Source organism: Aplidium turbinatum, chromosome 1 (genome assembly GCF_918807975.1).
Source record: "Aplidium turbinatum chromosome 1, kaAplTurb1.1, whole genome shotgun sequence".
NCBI lineage: Eukaryota > Metazoa > Chordata > Ascidiacea > Aplousobranchia > Polyclinidae > Aplidium > Aplidium turbinatum.
This window is the reverse complement of record NC_137472.1, coordinates 22,305,282-22,326,774: the sequence shown is the minus strand read 5'-3', so window position 1 is coordinate 22,326,774 and position 21,493 is coordinate 22,305,282. Positions and strand designations below refer to the sequence as shown.

General features: G+C 38.3%; 1 protein-coding gene across 2 annotated transcripts in view; it reads right to left on the bottom strand.

The window, feature by feature from the left end:
• Positions 1 to 262: 262 nt before the first annotated feature.
• LOC145770158 (beta-hexosaminidase-like) overlaps positions 263 to 21,493 on the bottom strand; it is a 98,199-nt gene continuing 76,968 nt past the window's right edge. The window contains exons 15-18 of one of the 2 annotated variants that reach the window (XM_082581747.1): positions 18,114 to 18,288; positions 16,426 to 16,589; positions 3,023 to 3,171; positions 263 to 930 (exon numbers count right to left, since the gene is read on the bottom strand). In XM_082581747.1, coding sequence (XP_082437873.1) covers positions 651 to 930; positions 3,023 to 3,171; positions 16,426 to 16,589; positions 18,114 to 18,288 — 768 coding nt within the window. In that variant the 3' untranslated portion in view covers positions 263 to 650. The remainder of the gene's footprint in view (positions 931 to 3,022; positions 3,172 to 16,425; positions 16,590 to 18,113; positions 18,289 to 21,493) is intronic. The other variant, XM_082581754.1, reaches the window with a different exon arrangement.

Here is a 21,493-nt window from a genome sequence, read left to right as displayed (position 1 = left end):
ATGGGAATCGAACCCTCGTCAATGAAATGACTACTTTCTAGTCCTAACCCTAACCCCTAAGCCAACCAGCTGACAAAAAATCCGTCACTTAATTTGCTTTCTATCATCTTCTTTTCGCCATTTTTTACGTCACTTAAACCGTAGCTTATGATTGGTTGGCGGTTTCATTCTAGTCAATTTCAGTGGCAGAATTTCGACTTGTTAAAGTGGCTACCGTTTGAAGAACTGAGGAATATTGTTTCCAATGAAAATTGCAGTCTGGCAAAATTAATGCAATTTTAATTCGAATAGCCCACATCAGAAAACGATAGCTCAATTCTTCGGAATAGTCAAAACCACAAAAGGAAACAAAAACTGCAAAGAGAATTAAAAGAAAACTTGCTGCCCTGGGGGCTCCATAACACTCTAGAAAGTAATAATGCGATGAAATAGAAAAATACTGGAAATTGTCAAGTTAAATGCGCACACTAACACGAGTAGCTAAACAGTAATTGTGCACTTAACGGGTTAAGCTTGGCAGATTGCCATGTCATAGTATGGGTTTTCTATTTACAAGAAACGCTAAGTCGATTGAGAATAAAATTATGATACGTCGTACAAAACAATGTTCATTTAAATGTTTAAGTCAAGAATCTGAGGCTTTGGTACGTCTAAAAACAATTGTAAAGAGCAATAATGACACCGATGAAAAAGAAAGAGGCGTGAGCGACTGCAGCTTTAGATCCTGAAGTTTGGATGGCAAAAATAGACCGACTGAACCGACGTTCCGTGGATCCCACCGACACTGTCTGCAACTCATACTTTTCTCCAAGAACATAAGGAAGTGATCCTGGGCACTCGGTTTCTCTCCATATTTCTTCGTTTGTTTTTTTATATCGAACTGTCATTCCAGGAAACTCGCAAGCAATAAGGAGATTTTCACCTTGAATGCTAAATAGAATAAAGGTGTACGGTACCACAACATGATGAATCTTTTCTTGTACTTATGGCACTATTTTATATCAAGAACTTATTAAATATTTCTAAATAAAACATTCTGAATATGCCAGTTGGTAAGCCACATGATTTATGAAAAAAGCTGTAGCGTAACGTCTAAGAGGCACGAGAGGGTGTTCCTCCCAATAATTTTGATGTTTCAGTAAAAGTTTTATTATTATTTGAAGAAAATATTTTCATATGGTTTGTTTGAATTTTTTTTTGAATCATGCAGTACCGGTGTGAGGGAGGTAGGGCATCACAGACAGTGCTGTGTCACGGCGATACCAAAGGGGGCCATCTACCGAGTCCACCATCTCAGGAGGCCCACAGATAATACTTTTGTGTTTCAGCAATAACGTATTTACCGTGCTGCTTTAAACTTTCATTTTGAGCAAAGGTGAAGCTATGACTTAATAAATCTGTTCAATCAATGTATTTTGTAAATTCTTTTTCTTGCTTATAAGACAGCAATTCTGGCGTCATCTCTTAGCTTCTGCAACCAGTGCGCTGTTTCAGTGTTGGGATCTATTAGGTCTACATGTCTTGTAGGTCGGAAAATTGCACAATAATTAAATGATATACAATGTGCAGTGCTGTTTGAGGTTCGCCACCAGCGCAGACTGGTGAGTCACACAAACCCCTGTGAAACATGTTGCATGGTTTGGTACTTTGTAAATTGTTTGGTCTTCTTTTTCTTTAGTGTGAGACAGGATTGTTCAGATTTCAAGGCAGGTGATGGAAAGTCAGGTGAGTGTAGCTGTTGTTGCTGAGCTTGACTCAAGTCGGCCGAGGCAGGTCCATATCAGATGGGCGCGCCACCGGGTGAGGTATGCAGTAAAACCACGGAGTTTGGTATCGCTGGTACACCATGCTGTGTTCCAAGTGTTTTCCATATAATGTGCTGCACTGGTGGTATGATCACTAAATGGTTGTAATAATTCAAGGGCAGCTGGTGCAAAGGGGTGTCTTGACTTTAATCGCGAGGAAGATTCCTGAGGTGAGACGCTGAGTTTTGTGTGGAGCAAGTGGTTAGGATCTTCTGCCCGGCTAGCCAGGTGTATAATGGCTCCTTTTGGCGAAGCTCAGCAGGTTGAATGCCTGCAAGGATGAGTAAGTACTCTGTTGGAGTAGGGAGCAGGCAACCAGTCTCAGTACGCTATGCATCGTTGATTGGCCAGTCGATGAGGCGGGTGTGGGCACTGCAATACCAGGCAGGGGCGCAGTATTCAGCAGCGGAGTGGACCAAAGCCAGAGTTGCAGTGAACAAGGTGTCAGCACATACACCCCAAGTTGTGCCTGCCAAACGTCTCAGTAAGGCGACTCGAGATGTTAGCTTTTTGCGCAGTTACTTTTTGCTGCTATTAGGTCAACAAACACAGCCTCCGGTTGTTTTGTTTTTTTGCTAAAAAACTTTCCTCAATGTTCTTATAGCAATATATCATTATATTAACTAACTAAGAATCTCAACACAATTGTACTACAATAATTGGGAATCACAATTATATAAAATACTGCAGCCAAATCTTGAGCAATTTGTGTTTGATTCATAGGTCATCAAATTTGAACTTTCAAAATTTAAAACCACTTGTTTTTAGGTTTAGTATATTTTTTAATATTATTTGGCATAAAGTATATTTCTATTTAGAATCTAGCCACTTTGGCAGCATGGTAGCCGCAACTACTGTGAATATACCCAAACACAGAACAACTTTTTTGGTCTTATTTAAACTTTTCTACTTTTTAATTTTTAAGTAAGTATTATTTTATTATAAGAACTTTAGCTTATTAACCTTTTGAGGTCCAAATTTTTTTCCGGTTTTGGTTCGTACAGGTCCAATTTTTTTTTTCAAAACTTCCAAAAGCAGCCTACGGAGATGCTTGGATTTTGTTGAGCAGCAATATGTAGACATCATCCCAGGGGTGACGTTGGACCGTAGTCTATTACATAATTTTATTTTGCATCCCAGGGATGTACTTGGATCGCAAAAGGTTAATAAATATGTAACATCTCAATATCAACACAAGCTAACATAAAATCTGCTACCTTGCGCCTGGTAAAGGAACTCTATATTTAATGCGGTTTGCATCAAGGCGGGCAAGCTCTTTTGTTCCCAAAGTAGCAGCAAATGATTCCCAGTCTGTGTCTCGTGCTGCCTGATTTAGACTGCTTGCATCGGTTGATTCCCAGCTTGCCTAAAAATTAAAAAAGATTCTTTGCTTAATAGTTAGTTAACTAACACTCCCGCTTTTTATATCCATTTCCTGATTTGTGGTAAAAAAAATACATTGATAAACACTTTTTACTATTAACTTAGCTATTTATTTATAGACAGACAATCGATAACAACTTAATAACATTGAATTGCATAATTCAAAATTAATACAGAAATGAAATAGATACATAATTTCAAACGTTTTCGGCAAACTTTCTGCCCTCTTCAGGAAAATATCTTAATTCATCTAAACAAAACAATTATTCGTGAAATGTTAATAATAAATGACTGAAATTCAATAAAACTGCACTGACCTGCGTACAAGCAACAACTGACAAACACAAAAGGTGATAGCAATCTGTCATAATTATGCGGAAATGTGGTCATGAGACAAGATAGTGAGCGGACAACATAACATAAAATACTAATAATACACTCCCGCATAATTATGACAGATTGCTACCACCTTTTGTGTTTGTTCGTCATTTGTTGCTTGTACGCAGGTCAGTGCAGTTTTATTGAATTTCAGTCATTTATTATTAACATTTCACGAATAATTGTTTTGTTTATATGAATTAAGATATTTTCCTGAAGAGGGCAGAAAGTTTGCCGAAAACGTTTGAAATTATGTATCCATTTCATTTCTGTATTAATTTTGAATTATGCAATTCAATGTTATTAAGTTGTTATCGATTGTCTGTCTATGGTTCTTAAAAAGTACCTCTCTACCAAAGCTATACTATTTATTTATATCTACTGTTAACTTTTTTGGATTAACTTCAGATTTTCATAGGAGCAGTAGCAAACGAAATTCAAAAGGAAGAATTTCTTGAATTATTATGGTGGTTCAGTATTTGTAAAAACTGAATTTTAATAATCTGTCTTATTTCTACCAGCTCAGTGACGGAGTGTTTAGTCTCTTTAGCACTAACTTAGAAGGACCAAGCCCGTCAATTGACGTTTTTTTTATTTTTAAGCGCTTACAATTTCTGTTCTGTAAAACTCTATTGCTTCATACTTCCTGACTTGTATTTTTTCATTGGTGTATAACTATATACACTCTGATCAAAATTATTGTTTTTGGAGACAAAGGTCACCGAGAAAATTACAGCGCTACCCAGTGGCGCGGGAACTATTTTTCTCTAGGGGGTGGGGGGGCTGAAGCTGCCGTAGTGTTGTCATCTTCTGGGGGGCGAAGCCCCCCAGACCCCCTTATGTGGGATAACATTTTAAACTGATAGTGGGCATTCCGTCACCTCCTGTATAAAAAAAAACGGCACCAAAACAAACACATTGTAAATTGTAACAAATGAAGAATGAAAACGAACAACGTGATATGAAAACGACAGTTTGTGAAAATGTGCTCTCACACGCTACCGAAGATTGATTTTCGCTCAGGTGTTTTCTCTAAGAACTGTGTCATGAGTTCTTTGACATCGGCAGTGTCCAAAATGTTTTGGTGGACATGCATCAACGCAAGAAAAGTACCATAAGTCTTTTTTGTGTCATTGAACTTCTCAACCACGTTTTCAGGCGTCTTAGAGCAGAAAAAGAACGTGGTGATCATGCAGCTGAAACCGAGAGGCAAAGGCAGAGCTCCACAAATTTTCGCGTTTCTTTGAAAAGATCTAGTGTTTGAGGGTTTAGTTGCGATAATATCTCAGCAACCTTTTGAACGGAGTTTGCCGTTTTTCCACTTACAACATCGCTGAGCAAAGTAAGTTCCGTTTTTAGGCGATGGCATCGGGTAAGCTGATATCAGTATCAGATCTTTCCTCACCGTTTGCACAGCTCAAAAAGGCCTTCTCTGTGTTCGCTGCTGTAAGCAAATCCGCCTGGTAGAATCTTCGATAAGGCTCAGCTTGAACCAAATCAAGGGCTTCGATGTATTGCCGTTTCCAAGCTCCTTCTCTCGCAGACGACAAAGTATCCGATTCCTCTGTGTTTCGAAATCTTGCTGGAGTTTTGCTCACTCGGGGATCCTTTGGCGTCTTTAGGTCATTGACAGACGGAAAGACGTTCGCTGCTTCCATAAGCTTGGAAACGAATTCATCTTTTCTGAGATTTTTGATCCGTTCGCGGAGAATAGTGATGGGTTCCAAAGCTGAAGAAGCAGAGATCTTCTTGTTTTGGAGCTGTCTTGCGACGGCTTCTGCAGGCTGAAAAACTTCACCGCTGCAGGTAATCGCAAAATAAAGCCCCATCGTGCGTGCTTGTTTTACCAAGACGAATATGTTTGCATGTGCGTCTCCTCTCATTGCACTATCTTCTGTCATGTGGGTCAGACATGACAAAGCAATATCATGTATTATTGTAATGTTCAGAATTAGCCTACGTGTGAAATGTAAATATTGCACAAAGATGTCCAATAAACGATGGACCGCCGTGTTAGTAGGGAGGGTAGCTAATACCGCTACTGCGAGGTATAGCTCCCTGTGATTGACGACTCTTTATTGCAAATGATGAGCGCGCAACCACACGTAACAGGAACTTGATTCATCGTAGCAATTATTGTTCGAAAAAACTTCTGAAAATATGTTATGTAGGCCTATCTTAAATTGTCAGAATTTTGTAGGGGAAACTGAAGCAATTATTGAAAATTCCAGGGGGGGACTGAATTTGTTCTAGGGGGGCTGCAGCCCCTTGAGCACCCCTACTTCCCTCGCCCCTGGCACTACCTGTCCTACAAGCAGAGATGGGCGTGATCTTGATCTTCAAGATCACTTTTATTTTGGTAATCTTGATCTTGATCTCAGATTACTTTTTTTGTGTGTGATCTTGATCTTGAAAGTCAGTAAGATCAAGATCACTTTGGAATTTAAGTTGACTTACTATACATTGTAGAGACATTTTTTTTGAACTGGTACCGCACAAAGTAGCCTAATTAGTGGTTACTACCTACTACCATTTAACTACTGTTAATATGACACATGCGGCCTCATGCGTCTAATAAAAATCGATTTGAAGTTTCAATCGACTTTGGTTAGTGTTGCCATTTCAAAATTGAAAAAGCTTTCTGTTGTAACCTAGCTTACGACTGTACAGGGATATCTAGAACAACGGGATTGCTGACTCTGTTTTGAAGTGGACAATAGGAGGGTTACTGCATCATTACTGCACAAACTTAAATGCGGATTTCTCAACATACAACCCATTTCTTGTTTTTAAAATGATGCTTGAAGATGAAATAATTTAAAAAAAGCAAAAGAAAATTTGAAAATGTGGCCGTTTTTCCCCAAACCGCCACCAAGTGGTGAAAAATACACAAATTTTAAACACAAATATTTTTAATACCACTTACTGGATTTGAATCAAATTTTAACAGAATGTTTATAAGTATCAAGACTGAAGCTCTATGGAAGGAAAAAGGAAATGAAGATATTTTGAAAAAATAAAAAGTTATTCGAATTGTTGCATTTTTTCAAAAATTTTTGATCCTCGGACATGAAACAAATGGGTGCCGACAGCATCATGGACAAAATTTCCAAAATTCTTTGACCAGAGGCTTTGCATGTTTACTCTGTCTGATATTGTTAAAAATTTGAAAGCGATTGGCAAATAAATGATAGAGATATTTGGGATTAAAATTTGGTAGGCTACTTGGTGAAAAATCACATTTTACGAAAAACAACAATAAACATTTTCAACACCTTAAAGCCTCCTTTATCATAAGTAGACCCTTTTTTTGCCTCTGCTTGGGTTTGTAATTTTTTCTTAAGTGCTTTTAATGTTTTTCTCCTGGCCTTGGATGTGTCGAAGCTTCTTTTTCTTGATTTGTCAAGTCAAAACTTGTCGAGTATTTGGCAGATTTCTGAATATGCAGAGGTTTTGCCACTGTCTTGTTTTCCTATTTTTTTTTTACTGAAGTAGAAAGTTGGCAAAAAGGGCTTTGATCTTCTAGCTGTTGTTGGATGGCTTTCTGGTGTTACAGGAAAGGTTACACTTGTGTTACAGTAAAAGTTCATCAAGTCTACCACCATTGTTAGACTTACAACCAACCTTATCCAACTTTCTTTGTTTAGCCATACCACGAAATTGAATTTTCTTACTTCTTTCATGTTTTTTTTTATTTCCTATTTTTGATGACTAAAACTTGCCCAAAAGTGATGCAATAATCAATTAAACATGAAAACTAAAGCTGTGTTCAATACTCAATAGTCTTGGATGACTAACAGCAAAAGTTTGCTTTAAAATGATGATCTTAAGTTATAGACAAGGCCAGCCATTAGTTGTTGCTATGGGCGTTGCTAGGGAAGATGCCTAGGAGTGCCCACTTTCAAGACCTTATTTTAGCTTCACAGCAGGGATATCTAGAAAAGGCGACTTCTCAACAGCGTAATTGACACGCGCTTTCGCCTTTTTCATTTTCGGGCGTTAACAGCGCTGACCCTTCTAGTGTCCATCGCTTTATCGAAATTTGCAAAGTCAGCAATCCCATTGTTCTAGATATCCCTGCGACTGTATATTAAACAATGACAAAAAATGACTAAAATTTGTTTACATTAATGTTTTGTGAATTCTCAAAATTTGTTTGCTTTTGTTGATCCAATCTTAGATGTTTGAAAAGTTTAGGTTGGCAATGCTAAAAAATTGAACTCTGGTCGACTTTGGTCACGTGAAGTGGCTTATTTCACACTGCAGTGCACCAACCAGACTGAGAATTGTTTAGAATAATATAGGTTAGAAATAAAAAATAGTACATAAAGCGTGAAAATAGATGCTTTATCCCTTTTTATATAGTTTTTGATTTTGTTTGAAACGATTGATCTGACCTCAGATCTCTGAGCTTTTTTGATAGCACACAGCCAGACACAGCAGTAGCCTACCAATTATGCCAGATGGGTAACTAGTGCGATTATTATTGTTGATATAACCCAATCAAAATTTGCGACAACTACTTTGCAATAGGAATAAAAGTTTGAATATTAACCAGACAATGGTTTGATGAAAAATGGTGTAGTTCAAAAATGTTCTTCTGATTAATATTCCCCTTTGAGATTATTCCATCTTTGAGAGCTTGATCCTGGCAGTTTCGCATACTTGTTGAGGCTTTGAATCACTGATGCAGGCCCGGTTATCGAGATAGGCTGAGTAAAGTTTCTGATTGTTGGTGTTGTTGACCGTTAATCACTCCATTCACTAGGTGCCGCTGATTTGCACCTACCTTTATCAGAGCTGGATGGTCTGAAAACCCTTGATGAAGATATAACTGTATTTGTATAGCAGCTTAAATTATGCGCAGGCATCCAATACGGTTCGATTATACACGACCGAAGTAGTCCAAAAATAACCCTCGGCCTTGATCTTGATCTTCATGATCACATTGTTGGGTGATCTTGATCTTCAAGATCACGTATTCTTGGTGATCTTGATCTTCAAGATTGGTTGTCCTTTATTTGTGTATTACCGTGACTCTCAAACTGTACGTCGCAACAATGTCGTTTGAAATTTCAAAGGACATTGCACAAAAGTTTGGTTTCCTGACTAAAAAAATCATATAAATGAGTTAAATCTTCTAATAAGGCGATATTGGCTATGTTCAACTTAATTCTTTTGAGACAGCGGATTGTTGATCAATGCTTAACTTAGAAATGCAAACGTTAGTCAGCAGGCTATCAGCACTGACAGTTTTGCCATGATTGTGATTACAACAAAATATTTGAATATCTATTTGAATAAGCTGAAGATGCTATTACTATAACGAAATCGATTCTTAACTTAATAAATTACACTAAGAGGTTAGATTGTTGTGCAAATGCCAGCATTTGATGAATGCAAAATAGCAGTACAAATGAAACAAGGGAGAAATTCTTTGTAATGGTCGCAAAAATTCTATTAATTTTTGATAAAATTTATAGAAAAACATTAAATCAGCATATAGATTAATCAGGGCTGGATTTCAGCCGGAACGGTCCGGAGCGCCGCTCCGGAAGCTCGATTAAAAACTTGACTTGTCCGGAAGCTCAAATATTTTATGCTTTTATCATTTTATGCTCTTATGCTTTGCCCTGTTCAGAGTAGCGTTAAGATGGTGTTTGTAATTTGTATCATTCGTTTGATTTGTTTTGTGCAACCTTGAGGTAGCTGTCCCAGCGTCACAGCCTGACGTTTGCACTTCGATATTTGATTGAGCCACCTTATTACGTCACAATGAGTTTTTCCTGTATTTTCCACTTTTATTACTGACTATTTCCCGCTGCTAAGCACCACTCTTAGCATGCCTTGCTCTATTCAGAGTAGCCCTGTAGCCTATGTCTGAGCAGTCGTGGTACCAACTGGAAAGAGTAGCAATAAGAACAGTCTTATTCCGCGACCTTCGTGATGAATTTCCAGACATTGTGGTGTGGCATTGTGCAAACCATAGATTGGAACTATCGCCTATCGGTTGGTGATGTTGTAAAATCAGTCAGTAATGTGAATCGATTTCGATCTTTCATGGACAATCTCTGTAGCCTTTACCACGCTTCTCCTAAAAATAGCAGGAAATTGGGTGAATGTGCAGCGGCTGATGAAGTGCAGTTGTTAAAAATCAGAAGGGTACTGGACACACTTTGGGTAGCCTCGAGTTTCCGCACAGTTAGGCTAATGCCGTCTGGAATGATTTCCCAGCACTTGTCAATCATTTCAAACAGGGAACTCGTAGCGACACAAGAGTTTCTCGGGAACGTGCAAAATATCAAGGACTCTAGTCGAATATAACATCCATGGATTTCTTGTTGGACTTGGCTTTGATGTAGTTTACAATTCCTCGCAAGAGTTATCCGAAGTAGCATAAGCCTCGAACTACAAAACAGAGCATGTACTTATTGGGATGCAGATAACAAAATTATTAATCTTGCAAAATTATTTGAAATACGTCGGAACGAACCCGGGCGACATTATCGCATTGCCAAGGATGCTGAAGAAAACTTAGGCTAGAGTTCAAAGGTGTGGAATTGCATTTGAACAATTGCAGAAATAGCCCGCCAATCAATCCCCGCATCTTCTATCATCACTTAGGAAATTCCATCCAAGATCGCTTGTTGAATTCAACAGACTCATCATTTATTAACGCCTGCAAAATATTTGATCCAACTACTTGGCCGGAGGACACAGTAATGACACACGGAGAAAACGAAATCATTGAAGTGTCAAAGAGTTTGCATTTAGATGAACGCGAAGCTGTGAGGGGATTTCGTGAATATGAAACTACAAAAAAAGATCCCAGAGTCTTCAAAATTTGATAACGTCAAATTCGTCTAAAATCCATTCTAATTTTATCCAGCAAGTGTGAGCGCGGATTTTCACAAATGAACCTCATGCTGACATCTGACCGTGCTTCTCTACACACTATAACTGTTTCAAGTTTACTCTTTATATGAATGGTCAGTCCTCCACTGAGAAAGTTATACCAGAGAAGTATGTTGGATCCTGGTTGCGCCAGAGATGTACAGTAACTCGGCAATTGAGACCCGAAGTCACCAAAGGTCTTATAGTTTTAAATACGATAAATGTCTTGAAAAATTGTGGAACTTGTATTATTGTTTCAAATAAGAATAGGCTATTTGCATTGAACAACGTAATATCATCTATAAACTTTGATATTTACTTTAGCATCGTTTTAAACATGTACATCAAGTGTGTTGTTTCAAAGTCTTATAAGGGTATATTTCTGAATCTCTTCCACGGCACCTAGCGCATTTGGAAAATAAAAAACTAACTTTCCGGAAGCTAATCTTCTGGAAATCCACCACTGAGATTAATGATTTTGATCCTATGTGCCAACATATAGCTCATAATATAACTTCGTCAATGTGGTTAATCGTCATAAGTGCGTGGCGAGTTCAACAAATTCTTTTAAGTGTGTCACTTCGAAACTTATGAAACATTTGATTCCATTAAGAAATGCGATATACATGTACTATACCAAAATTTCAGCCAAAATTATTTTAGGAATCCGCAACCGCTTCAAGGCACCAAAAGGTCTGCCAAGACAACAAGATTGGGAACCGCGGTCTAGAATTTAGATAAAATATTTCTAGGAGTAAAGTTTTTATTGTTACAGCTATAAGAACAGTGGGGATTAGACAGTCTGTGCAGAACTTCAACATAGCCTCTACAAATAATTTTGTCTTCACCAGGAGAATCTAAGTAAATCACTGTCATAATATTTCTTGTATGTAAAATGTCTCGAAGATGTACCGCCCGTCGTCGTTGTGTGAGCCTCTGGGGCCGATCGTCTATCCTTTTACCACCCCAGATTTACGACGTTCCCAGACTACACTCGAAGGCTACTAGAGAACAGCCAGTCTTTGGTTTCATCATCCATGACGCGAGAGACAGAGTGGCTTCTTCGCGATGAAGCTCAGCAGGTTGGATGCCAGCGAGAATAAGGAGATTGTCCAATGGTGTGGGATGTAGGCATCCGGTCACTGTGCGCAGAGTGCTGTTTATGGCAGTATCGAAACGATGTTGTAGCAGTGAGCACTGCATAGCACCAAACAGGTGCACAGTACTCTGCTGAAAAGTAAACAAGAGCTAAGGCTGATATACGCAAAGTGTCAGCCATCGCTCCCCAGCTGCGCATATGGAGCCTGCCAGGCGCTTGAGTAGCGCAGCGTGGGATGTCAGTTTCTTGCGCAGTGATACCAAACGGTGGAGGTATGTGAGCGATCTATCTACTGTCTGTAACCCCAAGATACCTTGATTTGGAGCAGAAGGACAGAGGTTTTCCATTGTTCTGAACATGTAGCTCACGATTAGCTTCCCGATTGTGTCGGTGGAAAGCTGCTGCCACAGTTTTGGTTTCGCTGAGTTTCAGTCGCCAGGTCTGGAGATAAGCTGAAAGGGTTTTCATGTCCTGGCTCAATGTGCCTTCTAAGTTTTCCCAGGACATTGTGGAGTGGAGAATTGCCAGGTCGCTTGCATAAGCGTATATTGCGGAGACTGTGGTTGGCAGGTCGCGTGTGTAGATGTTGAAAAGAAGTGGAGCCAGGACCGATCCATGTAGGATGGCGTTTTTCAGTTGTTTCAGTCTGCTTCGCCGTGAGTTCCCGGTGGTGAGGGTGAAGCTTCGATTCCTGACAAGTTCCATAATCATATGGACCATATGTCAGTCAGGAAGCAGACGAAGCAGCTTGCAAGTAAGGCCGCAATGCTATACGGTGTCATAGGCAGCTGTGAGATCTAGAAAGACAGCGCCACCTTCTTTTTTGCCTCAAAGCAGTCCTCGATGTCTTGGGTCAAGAGTGTGACCTGATCTACAGTGGATTTTCCGCACTGGAACCCAGCTTGCTCTTTTGGAAGGAGCGGGTCGATGATTGGGTTGATGCGGGCATAGATCAGCCTTCCGAAGATTTTGAAAGGAACGCAGAGGAAGGATATCGGACGATGACTCCTTGGGTCCTCTGGTGGCTTGTGAGGCTTAGGGATCGCAACTAGGCTATAAAGTTCTCCAGATTTTTGGAATTGTGAGGTGGTTCAGGCAGGAAGAAAGGAATCTACGTAAGCAGGACTTGAGGGCAGGGCCAGCATAGAGAACAAGCTCAGGGCAGATCTCATCCGGTCCTGGAGACTTGTGTGGTTTCACTAGGTGAAGGGCGGTGGCGAACTCCTCTGGAGTGAAGTTTCCAGAGATTGTTTTTTCTTGTGGTGTTTCCACTCGCCACAGCTGAACAAGCGTTACAATTGTTACAAAATATTACTTTGGACTCTTTCGATGGTGAACATACTCGGAGTCCGAATTTGATGAAGTGATCAATGCAATTGCAGCTATTTAGGATATTGACAATGAGAATTATTCTGATGAAGATTCAGATCAAGAGATAGCAAGTGCAAACACAAATGACGATACGGGTGCTTCAGATAGCAGTGGTGGTAATAAACAGGTTATTTGTGGCAAAGATGGGTCTCACAGTGACGTCGCTCAGTTCCATCCCAAGTCCTTACAAGTAGAGCACAACAATAAAATATTGTTACAATTCGACCAGGACCTACACCACTTTCTACATCCCGAGTAGTATAAAATGGTTCGATCGTTGTCTGCTGGCAGAGCCAAAAGCAGAGTTCTGGCAGCGCCTTAGCAGAGCAAGTGCAATAACACTGCCCTGGCTGAGCCCTGGTTAGAGTCCTGACAGAGCCATAAACTGAGCCCTAGCAGATTGAAAAGCTGAGTCCTATTAATGCCCTACCAGTGTCTTATTTCTTGTTTGTTTAAGCGTTTAAGCAAAGCTGAAGAGCGCCACCGTGTGAATCAATGTCACAGTCCTTGCGTCAGATGTTTTATTTCCATACATAAACGTTCAACAATAGTAAACCAATCACAATTAAATAGAAAGTGGACTTGTGATTATACCATCTGGATGATCCGGAGTAAAAGTAGGTGAGACCGTTTTATGTCTATGTGTATTCAGGGCCGGATTTACCAGTAGGCAGAGTAGGCAGTTGCCTAGGGCGGTAAATTATTGGGGGCGGCAAAATATACGAATATATTACATTGATAATACTGTACGTGAATATAATAATTCACAACAGATTTATAGCAATTAATAAATATGTTATCACATCACACACATTTATAAACAGTGCGGCAAGTCATGTATGGCAAGTCATCGCCCCTAGAGTACTTCTCACGCTTGATTGGTTTTCAACAATATGTGCTGCTTAGCGCTTCTTTTAGTTATCTGTCTCGCTTAGTATGGAGGACTAGGCTTTGTCTATGAAATTTTTATTAATCTTTGTTCGGTTTGTTTCACTGCTAGTAAATTTAAAAGAGCCTAGAAAAAATGTTTTTAGTCAATGTTAGGTTGATGGAAAAGTTGCAGGCTAGCAGGCAGTGCAGAGCGATCATTCTTTATTTTGAAGCTGATCAAGAATGCACGGCGGTCTACGTTGAAGCATGATCACATGAATGATCTCACATTTTTGAGCATTAACTCATCTTTACTTATTTCTATAGACTTTGAAGAAATTATTGATTTGTTTGCAAGAGAAAAAGCCCGCCGGAAGCGATTTTAAACAATTAGTTCATTATACAATGACATTCATTGATGTATTCAAATAAGCAGGGCAAATAACTTTTTTGTAAGGAATTGAAAATATAAATCGTAGCGCACCATCAAAAAATTTTTTTTGGAGGGCAGCACTTTTCTTATTTGCCTAGGGCAGCACTTAGGCTAAATCCGGCCCTGTGTGTATTTGAATACGTATTTAATCATGTTCTCATCTTATTCATGTTCTGAATGAAACGTTTGTGCCTGATTGATTTTGGTAGTGAAAGAAAACTAACTGTTATTTCTTGTTTGTTTATTTTATGTGAAGTTGATATTATTTCTTGTTTGTTTATTTTATGAGAAAAATTGAACCCAGACAGAGCAAGTACGCTAGCAGTGCACAGTAAAAACTGAGTATTATTTCTTGTTTGTTTATTTTATGAGAAAAGCTGAATCCTGGTAGTGTTGGCACGGCAGAGCAAAAAGTAGAACAAGAAGCAGAGTAGCCAAACAAATCTTAAAAGCTGAGCAGGGACATTATTTATTTCCTTTTTGTTTTATTTTATGAAAAAGGCATCCCCCTCACAGTAGGCCTACTGCCTCTGGCAGTACAAAGCAAGAAGCAGGGTAGTCAAACAAACCAGTGAAAGCTAAGTATTATTGCTTGTTTGTTTATTTTGTGTCAAATTGACATTATTATTTATTGTTGTTTATTTAATGAGAAAAGCAAAGCTTCAGAACGCCACTATGTGATGAAAACAATGCCACTGTGTCATCAATGTCACAACCCTTGTGTACTCCATGTCAGCTATTCTAATGCGTTTGGAAGGAATCAATGGAAAGTCGGTGCTTTCCCTGGAGACGTACGCTGGCACCGCTTAGTTCCTGTGTTGTATCGCAATACGCAAGGTTATTAGAATGTTATGTTATTAGAATTGGACTAGTCGTACATTTGTCTTGAATTTATAATTATTTGGCAGTGCATCCTATGGATCCGTAATTGGGCCTCTCTCTTGCATCAGCTTGCTGGGCGTGCAGTTGTTCTCTTGCGTTATATTGCCTTTTTCATTATTTTTGCATTTAATTGATAGTGACTGTATCAATTTGATCCGTTATAGGGCAATTTTGTGTCACTTTTGTGCGAGGATGGCTTGCCTCCCCAGAATCCCTCCCTGGCGTTGTCACTCCGTTTTACTAATGTATGACTTAATTCCCTTCATAATTTAAATAATATTGTCACTACTGCTCGCAGACTAAATTTATTTGTTTCTTAGCAACCGAAAAACACTATTGTTGATTTCTTTCTAAACTTAACTGCTGCATTCTTAAACTGACCTACTGAAGATTTTACTATGCCTGTTATAAAGTTGTGCTGAAGAGAATTTATTATTCGAAATCGCGATACACAACAAGATAACTTGACATCAATTGGACTAGTCGTACATTTGTCTTGAATTTATTAGAATGAGTTGAACAGTTGAACACCGCAGTACAATCTCGACGAAAGTGCAATTCCCACTCGTGCAGTATGTCCACAATTTCCATCAAGTTGGAAGTTCGACTTTCGCTTAAAACGCGTGGCTCAAGATATGCAGTAGGCTACTGATAATCTCAAAAGGGTGAAACTCGAGTATGGCGATTTATATTTTCGTTCGTTCGATCGTGGCCTTAATCTTGCAAAGTACAATGCACACCCATTGAAACTATCCCAACTAGTCCTTACTTTAGCACTTTCGTTCGCTAAATCTAGTGATCGTGACGTCATACATGGCTTATTTAAAGTGCGGGAGTTGTGACCCTCAAACATGGCAGCATTATAATCCATGAGGAATCCAAACTTTTTTTATGGGAGAACAAACATGACAAAAACAGTTCCACTGGCACCGTTTTGATACTAATATCGCAATACTGAGGCATAAACATCAGCTAAGAGATAGGTAGTGGTTAGATTTATTTTGTAACGGTGGGAAAACTAGCCCTTTTCTCTACTTTCGGATGTCCCGAACTATGATGACGATGATACTGTTACATACCTAAAACAAAACTTAATTGAACGTGATTATAGGAAACAGGAGGTTGTTATTCAGCTTTTTCAATAACGTAATTCACTTGCTATGATTCATGTATTGTTTCATGTTTTCCCATTCGGGCTATTTTGATTTTGTGTGATCTTGAAATATTAGGTCATTAGTGTAACAAATTGCTGTAAAATTACGTCTATATCTAGAAAAAATCTATTACGAAAAAATGAGTACTGTGCTCACTTTGTGCCAAGCTCTTTCTGATAGAGGCAACAGTCTTGGAAACATCATGTAATGGAAATGCGACAAATGTCTTAAAGTTTCGCTCCACAATTGTCCTTGAATTCCAATGATGTTTTTGCTTTGTTTCAGAGGAATACATTCAAAATCATCACATAAATTTTCTTCTAAAAATTGTTTAAAGGAAAGTTATATAAAATAAAATTTTAACAAGTAAGCTTAAATGTATATCGCCATATCTCACGACGCAGAGTCATCAAAACTAAACTAGACAGGCACTGTGAGAAAAGCAGTTTTTTACTCTTTGTTTTAACTGCAAAATAGCTTCAAATTTATCAGGCAATAAATGTGAGTTTACCGATATACAGTATATACAGTAGCGTAGCGCGACTCGTTTGATTGGGGTCCACTCCAGAAGCACAAATATTTAACTTCACATAAATTTAGTTTTGCTTAATGCAGCCCAACTAAGCTTAAAGTAGGCGCAAAATTTAGAAATTTCAATACCAGCTAGACGTTTTGTTACTTATTCTGTAACAGAAAATTTCTTGGCTATAGCCTAGCCTATAAGTAAATGCTGTTTTCAGAACAAAAATTTATGTTTTTCTTTACCTTGATGTAGAAAAAATAATTAGGCTTAATAATTAATTTGCGCTTATGAGTAATACAAAAAAATAAATTATACCTCATGTAAAAAAAAACTATTACGGCAATAAAACGATAAACAAGTTTAGATATTCATGCATTCATTTAATTTTTCGTCATTAACTCGTCCTGGACGAATCAGATGCTACTAACTACAATAGTCGATATCATACCTACCAGCACGTTGATAAACGCGATAAGGCGGCAAAACCTTAAAAAGTTTAAAACGCGCCTAAAATAGTAAATCATGCAGTAGGCTATACGTCTGTAGTTAGCACGGCCACAAAACCCAAAACCAAATCGCAAAAAATAAAACAAAAACAAAGAGAAGTACACTTGATAAATGACAGCATAATGAAAAGTGTTGTGTATTATAATTCCCCTGAATGGATGCGGTTGACCCGTTACCACGCAAGACAAAGATTTTAGCAACGCAGAAGCACATTGAAATATTTTTTTCCTCAAAATTAGGTAAGTCTGCTTGACTTCAGCTGACAACTAAAAGATGAAAACTGATCAAAACTCTGATGTGACCGAAAGTCGATCATGATGTCACAAATGCGTTTGTGAAATGGTTGGTAAGCCAACAATGTTTTAAAAAACACTAATTGACGTGGTTTTGGAATGTCACTACTATTTCTTAGATTCAAGTTTTCAAACAGAAAGTGCTCAAGTGCATAAATTGCGCAATTTAAGAAACTGGTGACTCCCATACTCCTGATACTTCATAACTTAGAAAATTTTCAAACCAATCTCCAAAAATATATATTTTTTAAATAACAAAAAAAATTACTACAACGTCAAAATTATTCGGGGGACACATGCCCCTTAGACGCTACGTTGCTGTATGTGTATATATATGAGTATGGTATGAGTATATACTGTATACATGTGACTTTCATTAATATATTTCAAAAAACTTTTATGACAAAAAGACGGTGAGAAACCTTAGGCATTTTTTGTATGGTTTAATGGATAATTAGGATTTCTTTGTATAAAAATTACTTTAACACAATTTTTCAATGTCTCAATACGCTATGGCCTACCTGGATAAGCAGCCCCAGAACGTTTAACGTCGGCATTGCTATACAAGTCGTCAGGCATAAATGAGAAGACCTTAGCGTTATCAGTGAAACGTGATGCCCAGTAGAGGCCCCTTTCTTCTGGATCCGGCTCGTATGGTTGATCAAAGTAAAGGTGAGTTGCCGAGGATAGAACAACCTATTTAAAGAAATAAAGATTCCTGGTATGACGACAACATACAACTTTTACCTCATATATTCCAACCAGAATAGATTGATGAGGAGAGTCACATTTTTGAAGGCACAGCGTTGGACAATTTCTATTGCTAATAGTTTATTATAGCTAAATTTCTTTTATAAATATGCCTTATTGCCTTCGCTCGAAGTCGGATCGCGGTTGGGCAATTTTGAATCGTTTGTTTGTTGTTGTAGGCTATGTAGTGTAAGAGCTTACGACTTTTGTAGGCTATGTAGTGTAAGAGTTTAGAGTAGTGGTTTCCAACCTTTATAAGAAGCGACCCCAATTTAAGGAAATAAAATTAGCGTTTACACGTGACCCGGTATTGTTTTTCGGTATGGAGAAAAATATTTTAAGTTTAAGTACACATAAATTGGACAAGCCGCAACCACATGGTGGGCTATGGCAACCCCAGAAAAAGTTTAGGCGGCCCCACATGTGTTCACGACTCACAGGCAGGGCCGTTGAGAGGTTATTTTGGGTCCGGTACCAATGAGACCCTCGTGCACCAAATCGAGACACATTTCAGAAAGACACACTGCATCTACCACATCTAAACCAAACCAAAACAAGTCTGCTTCGACAACTCATTGAATTAAGCGCCCGCTTGTAAACAAAGAAATAACTATTTTAAGTAACCATAGTTCAACTCAACCCAACCAGCAGAGTGGCAACAAGCGTTTTAACTCCATTTCTTAACCTCCTAAAACCCCCATATCTTATGCATAAAACTACGAAGAAAGGGAAAAGAAAAAAGCAAACATATGGAGGTTTTGAACATTAAGTGACATTTATTTATTTAATATGTAAATTTGGAAATTATTAGAAAAAATATATAGAAAAAACATGTAAATTATTTAATATGTAAATCCAAGAATTTGGTTTTAAAGTTAAAATAGAATACTTATCATCACGGTCAGCATTGTAAAGCTTATTTTTTAATTCATCCATTATGAGATCTGAATCTTTTGCTTTGACTGCATTTATTTTACGATCTTCAATCGTTTCATCCTGCGAAGTACTTTGAATATCTATTGCCAATACACCAACTGCTTGTGCAAATGTCTCATTCAATTGTTTTGTAACTTTTCCAAGCTTCTCGGTATTGTAAGGGAGTTTTTGACGCTTATTTTTAGATTTTAATGTAATGGGAGATGTGCCGATTGCATCTAAAACTGTATTGGTTCTCTTTAATGAATCCACATGTTCCAATTTCCCATGGAGCTCTGTTTCTAGTTCACTTTCAGATGATGAGATATGAGATAACTTGTCACTTATCGAGGATGTGCTGGATGAATCATTATTTGTCATATCTTCTGTGAGGAGAGTCCAGCATTTCCTACAAATGTTTTGTCCAGGAATAGCTTTTAGGTTTTTATTTTTCAGAAACAAAGCGTGGGAAAGATTGATTTTATGAGACCCCTTTGGCTTTTTATTAGACCGAAGTCTTGAATGTGTGTTAAATATGTTACAACATTTTGAAAAACGAACCGCATAGTTGTGCAATAAAATCTTTTCATGGTGAAAGCATATGTTCCCATGTTGCAAGACAATGTCGTCATCCAGTTTAGCTCGCATTTGTGAGATTTGCAGTTGTTCTTTACCAAATTCTTCAAATGAGAGAAAGCCTTTCTGGCGAATTTGAGTTTGTTTATGACATTCATCATTTTCATTTAAGTGCACACCAATTGAACAAGGGATCCATTACTAAATTAAACACAGAGTATGGGCTACTGATAGATAGAATATATAATTGCTTAATTTCACCTATAATGTAGAACATATGACACTTCGTTTTCGAATTGCTGATAACTTTTTACTCAACCATATGCAAAACTTAAATTCACTAAATTCAAATAATATCATCTTTCAACTACCAAAAATGACTTTTCATTTTTTCATAAAGTATGATAGCGGCTCGGAATATGTGCACAAAGTGAGACACCTCAAACAGCAAAAATCTCCATGAAGGCAACTATTTAGAATGTTCTAACCCAGTTTTTTGGATTCAGCACCCTCAAAAATGGGGAAATAGCATTTTACTCCATCGATTTACTGTAAGGGGGAAGCTGTAGAAGCTCAAATTCGTTGAAGCGTGACGCAATTTGGACCTAGTGGCGGGAAATTTCAAAATGCGACATCTCCAAAACCGCTCGAGCTAGGATGCTCAAATTTGGAGAAAATTATTTTTTTAGCTGTTGGAATCAGTGTACCAAGTTTCGTAAAATTCAGAGAACGTGGGTTGACAACCTTCGTTGATTAAGGATGGACTGACCCATAACTGAGTTGACGTACTTGTCGTGGATTATGAGTTTGTGAGGGCTTAGAAAAACTATTGGACAAGCTTTTGTTGTCTGTAAAAATTATAAAGGGCTTATCTAAAAGCATGTGTTTAAAATACTTTCCTCTGGAGTAGACACGAAGCAATTCGCATGTTGAAAATCGCATGATCGTATGTTGAAAATCTTTTTTCTGCGCCTGTTAAAGTTTTGGAGAAATATCCTAAAACTTCGGTTGTATCATTGTAGGTTTGTTCAAGAATGGATCCAACAGCTGCATCTGCATTACTGGCATCGCTTTTTAGCTGAAGTGTGGCGTCGTCACGTGGGTGGGCAAGATAGCTGGTGGTTGCCAAGGCAGATTTCATCTTCTGAAAGGCAACTTGCGCATTCGCGCCAAAGGAAAGTCTTTATTCTTAATTTTTCCACGTAAGTATTTATGCATTGGTTCCAGCATCGTAGCTGCATCATGAAACGGCGTTGTTATGTGACTAAACCGATGAAACGACGCAGTTCGAGAATAGTTTTTGGTTCAGGAAATTCTTGGATGGCCTGAATTTTGCTATCGAAAGGCCTAAAACCTTTACTGGATAGTTTGTAGCCAAGTACGTCGATACGACTGACACCAAGAACACATTTTTTCATATTTAATGTTAGGCCGTATGCGTTGAGGCATGGCCATGGTTGAGGCTATTTGCAATTTCATGAAGATGTTCCTTGTGCTGCTGTATGTTGGAGAAATGGATGAGAATGTCATCAACAAATGCAAAAATGTTTCAGTACCTTTTAAAAAATTGTTGATAAACAATTGAAAGGAGTTGGACGCGTACGTCAAACCTTGTGGCATTTTGTTAAATTCAGAATCCCGTGTACGTTCAGTCACGTGG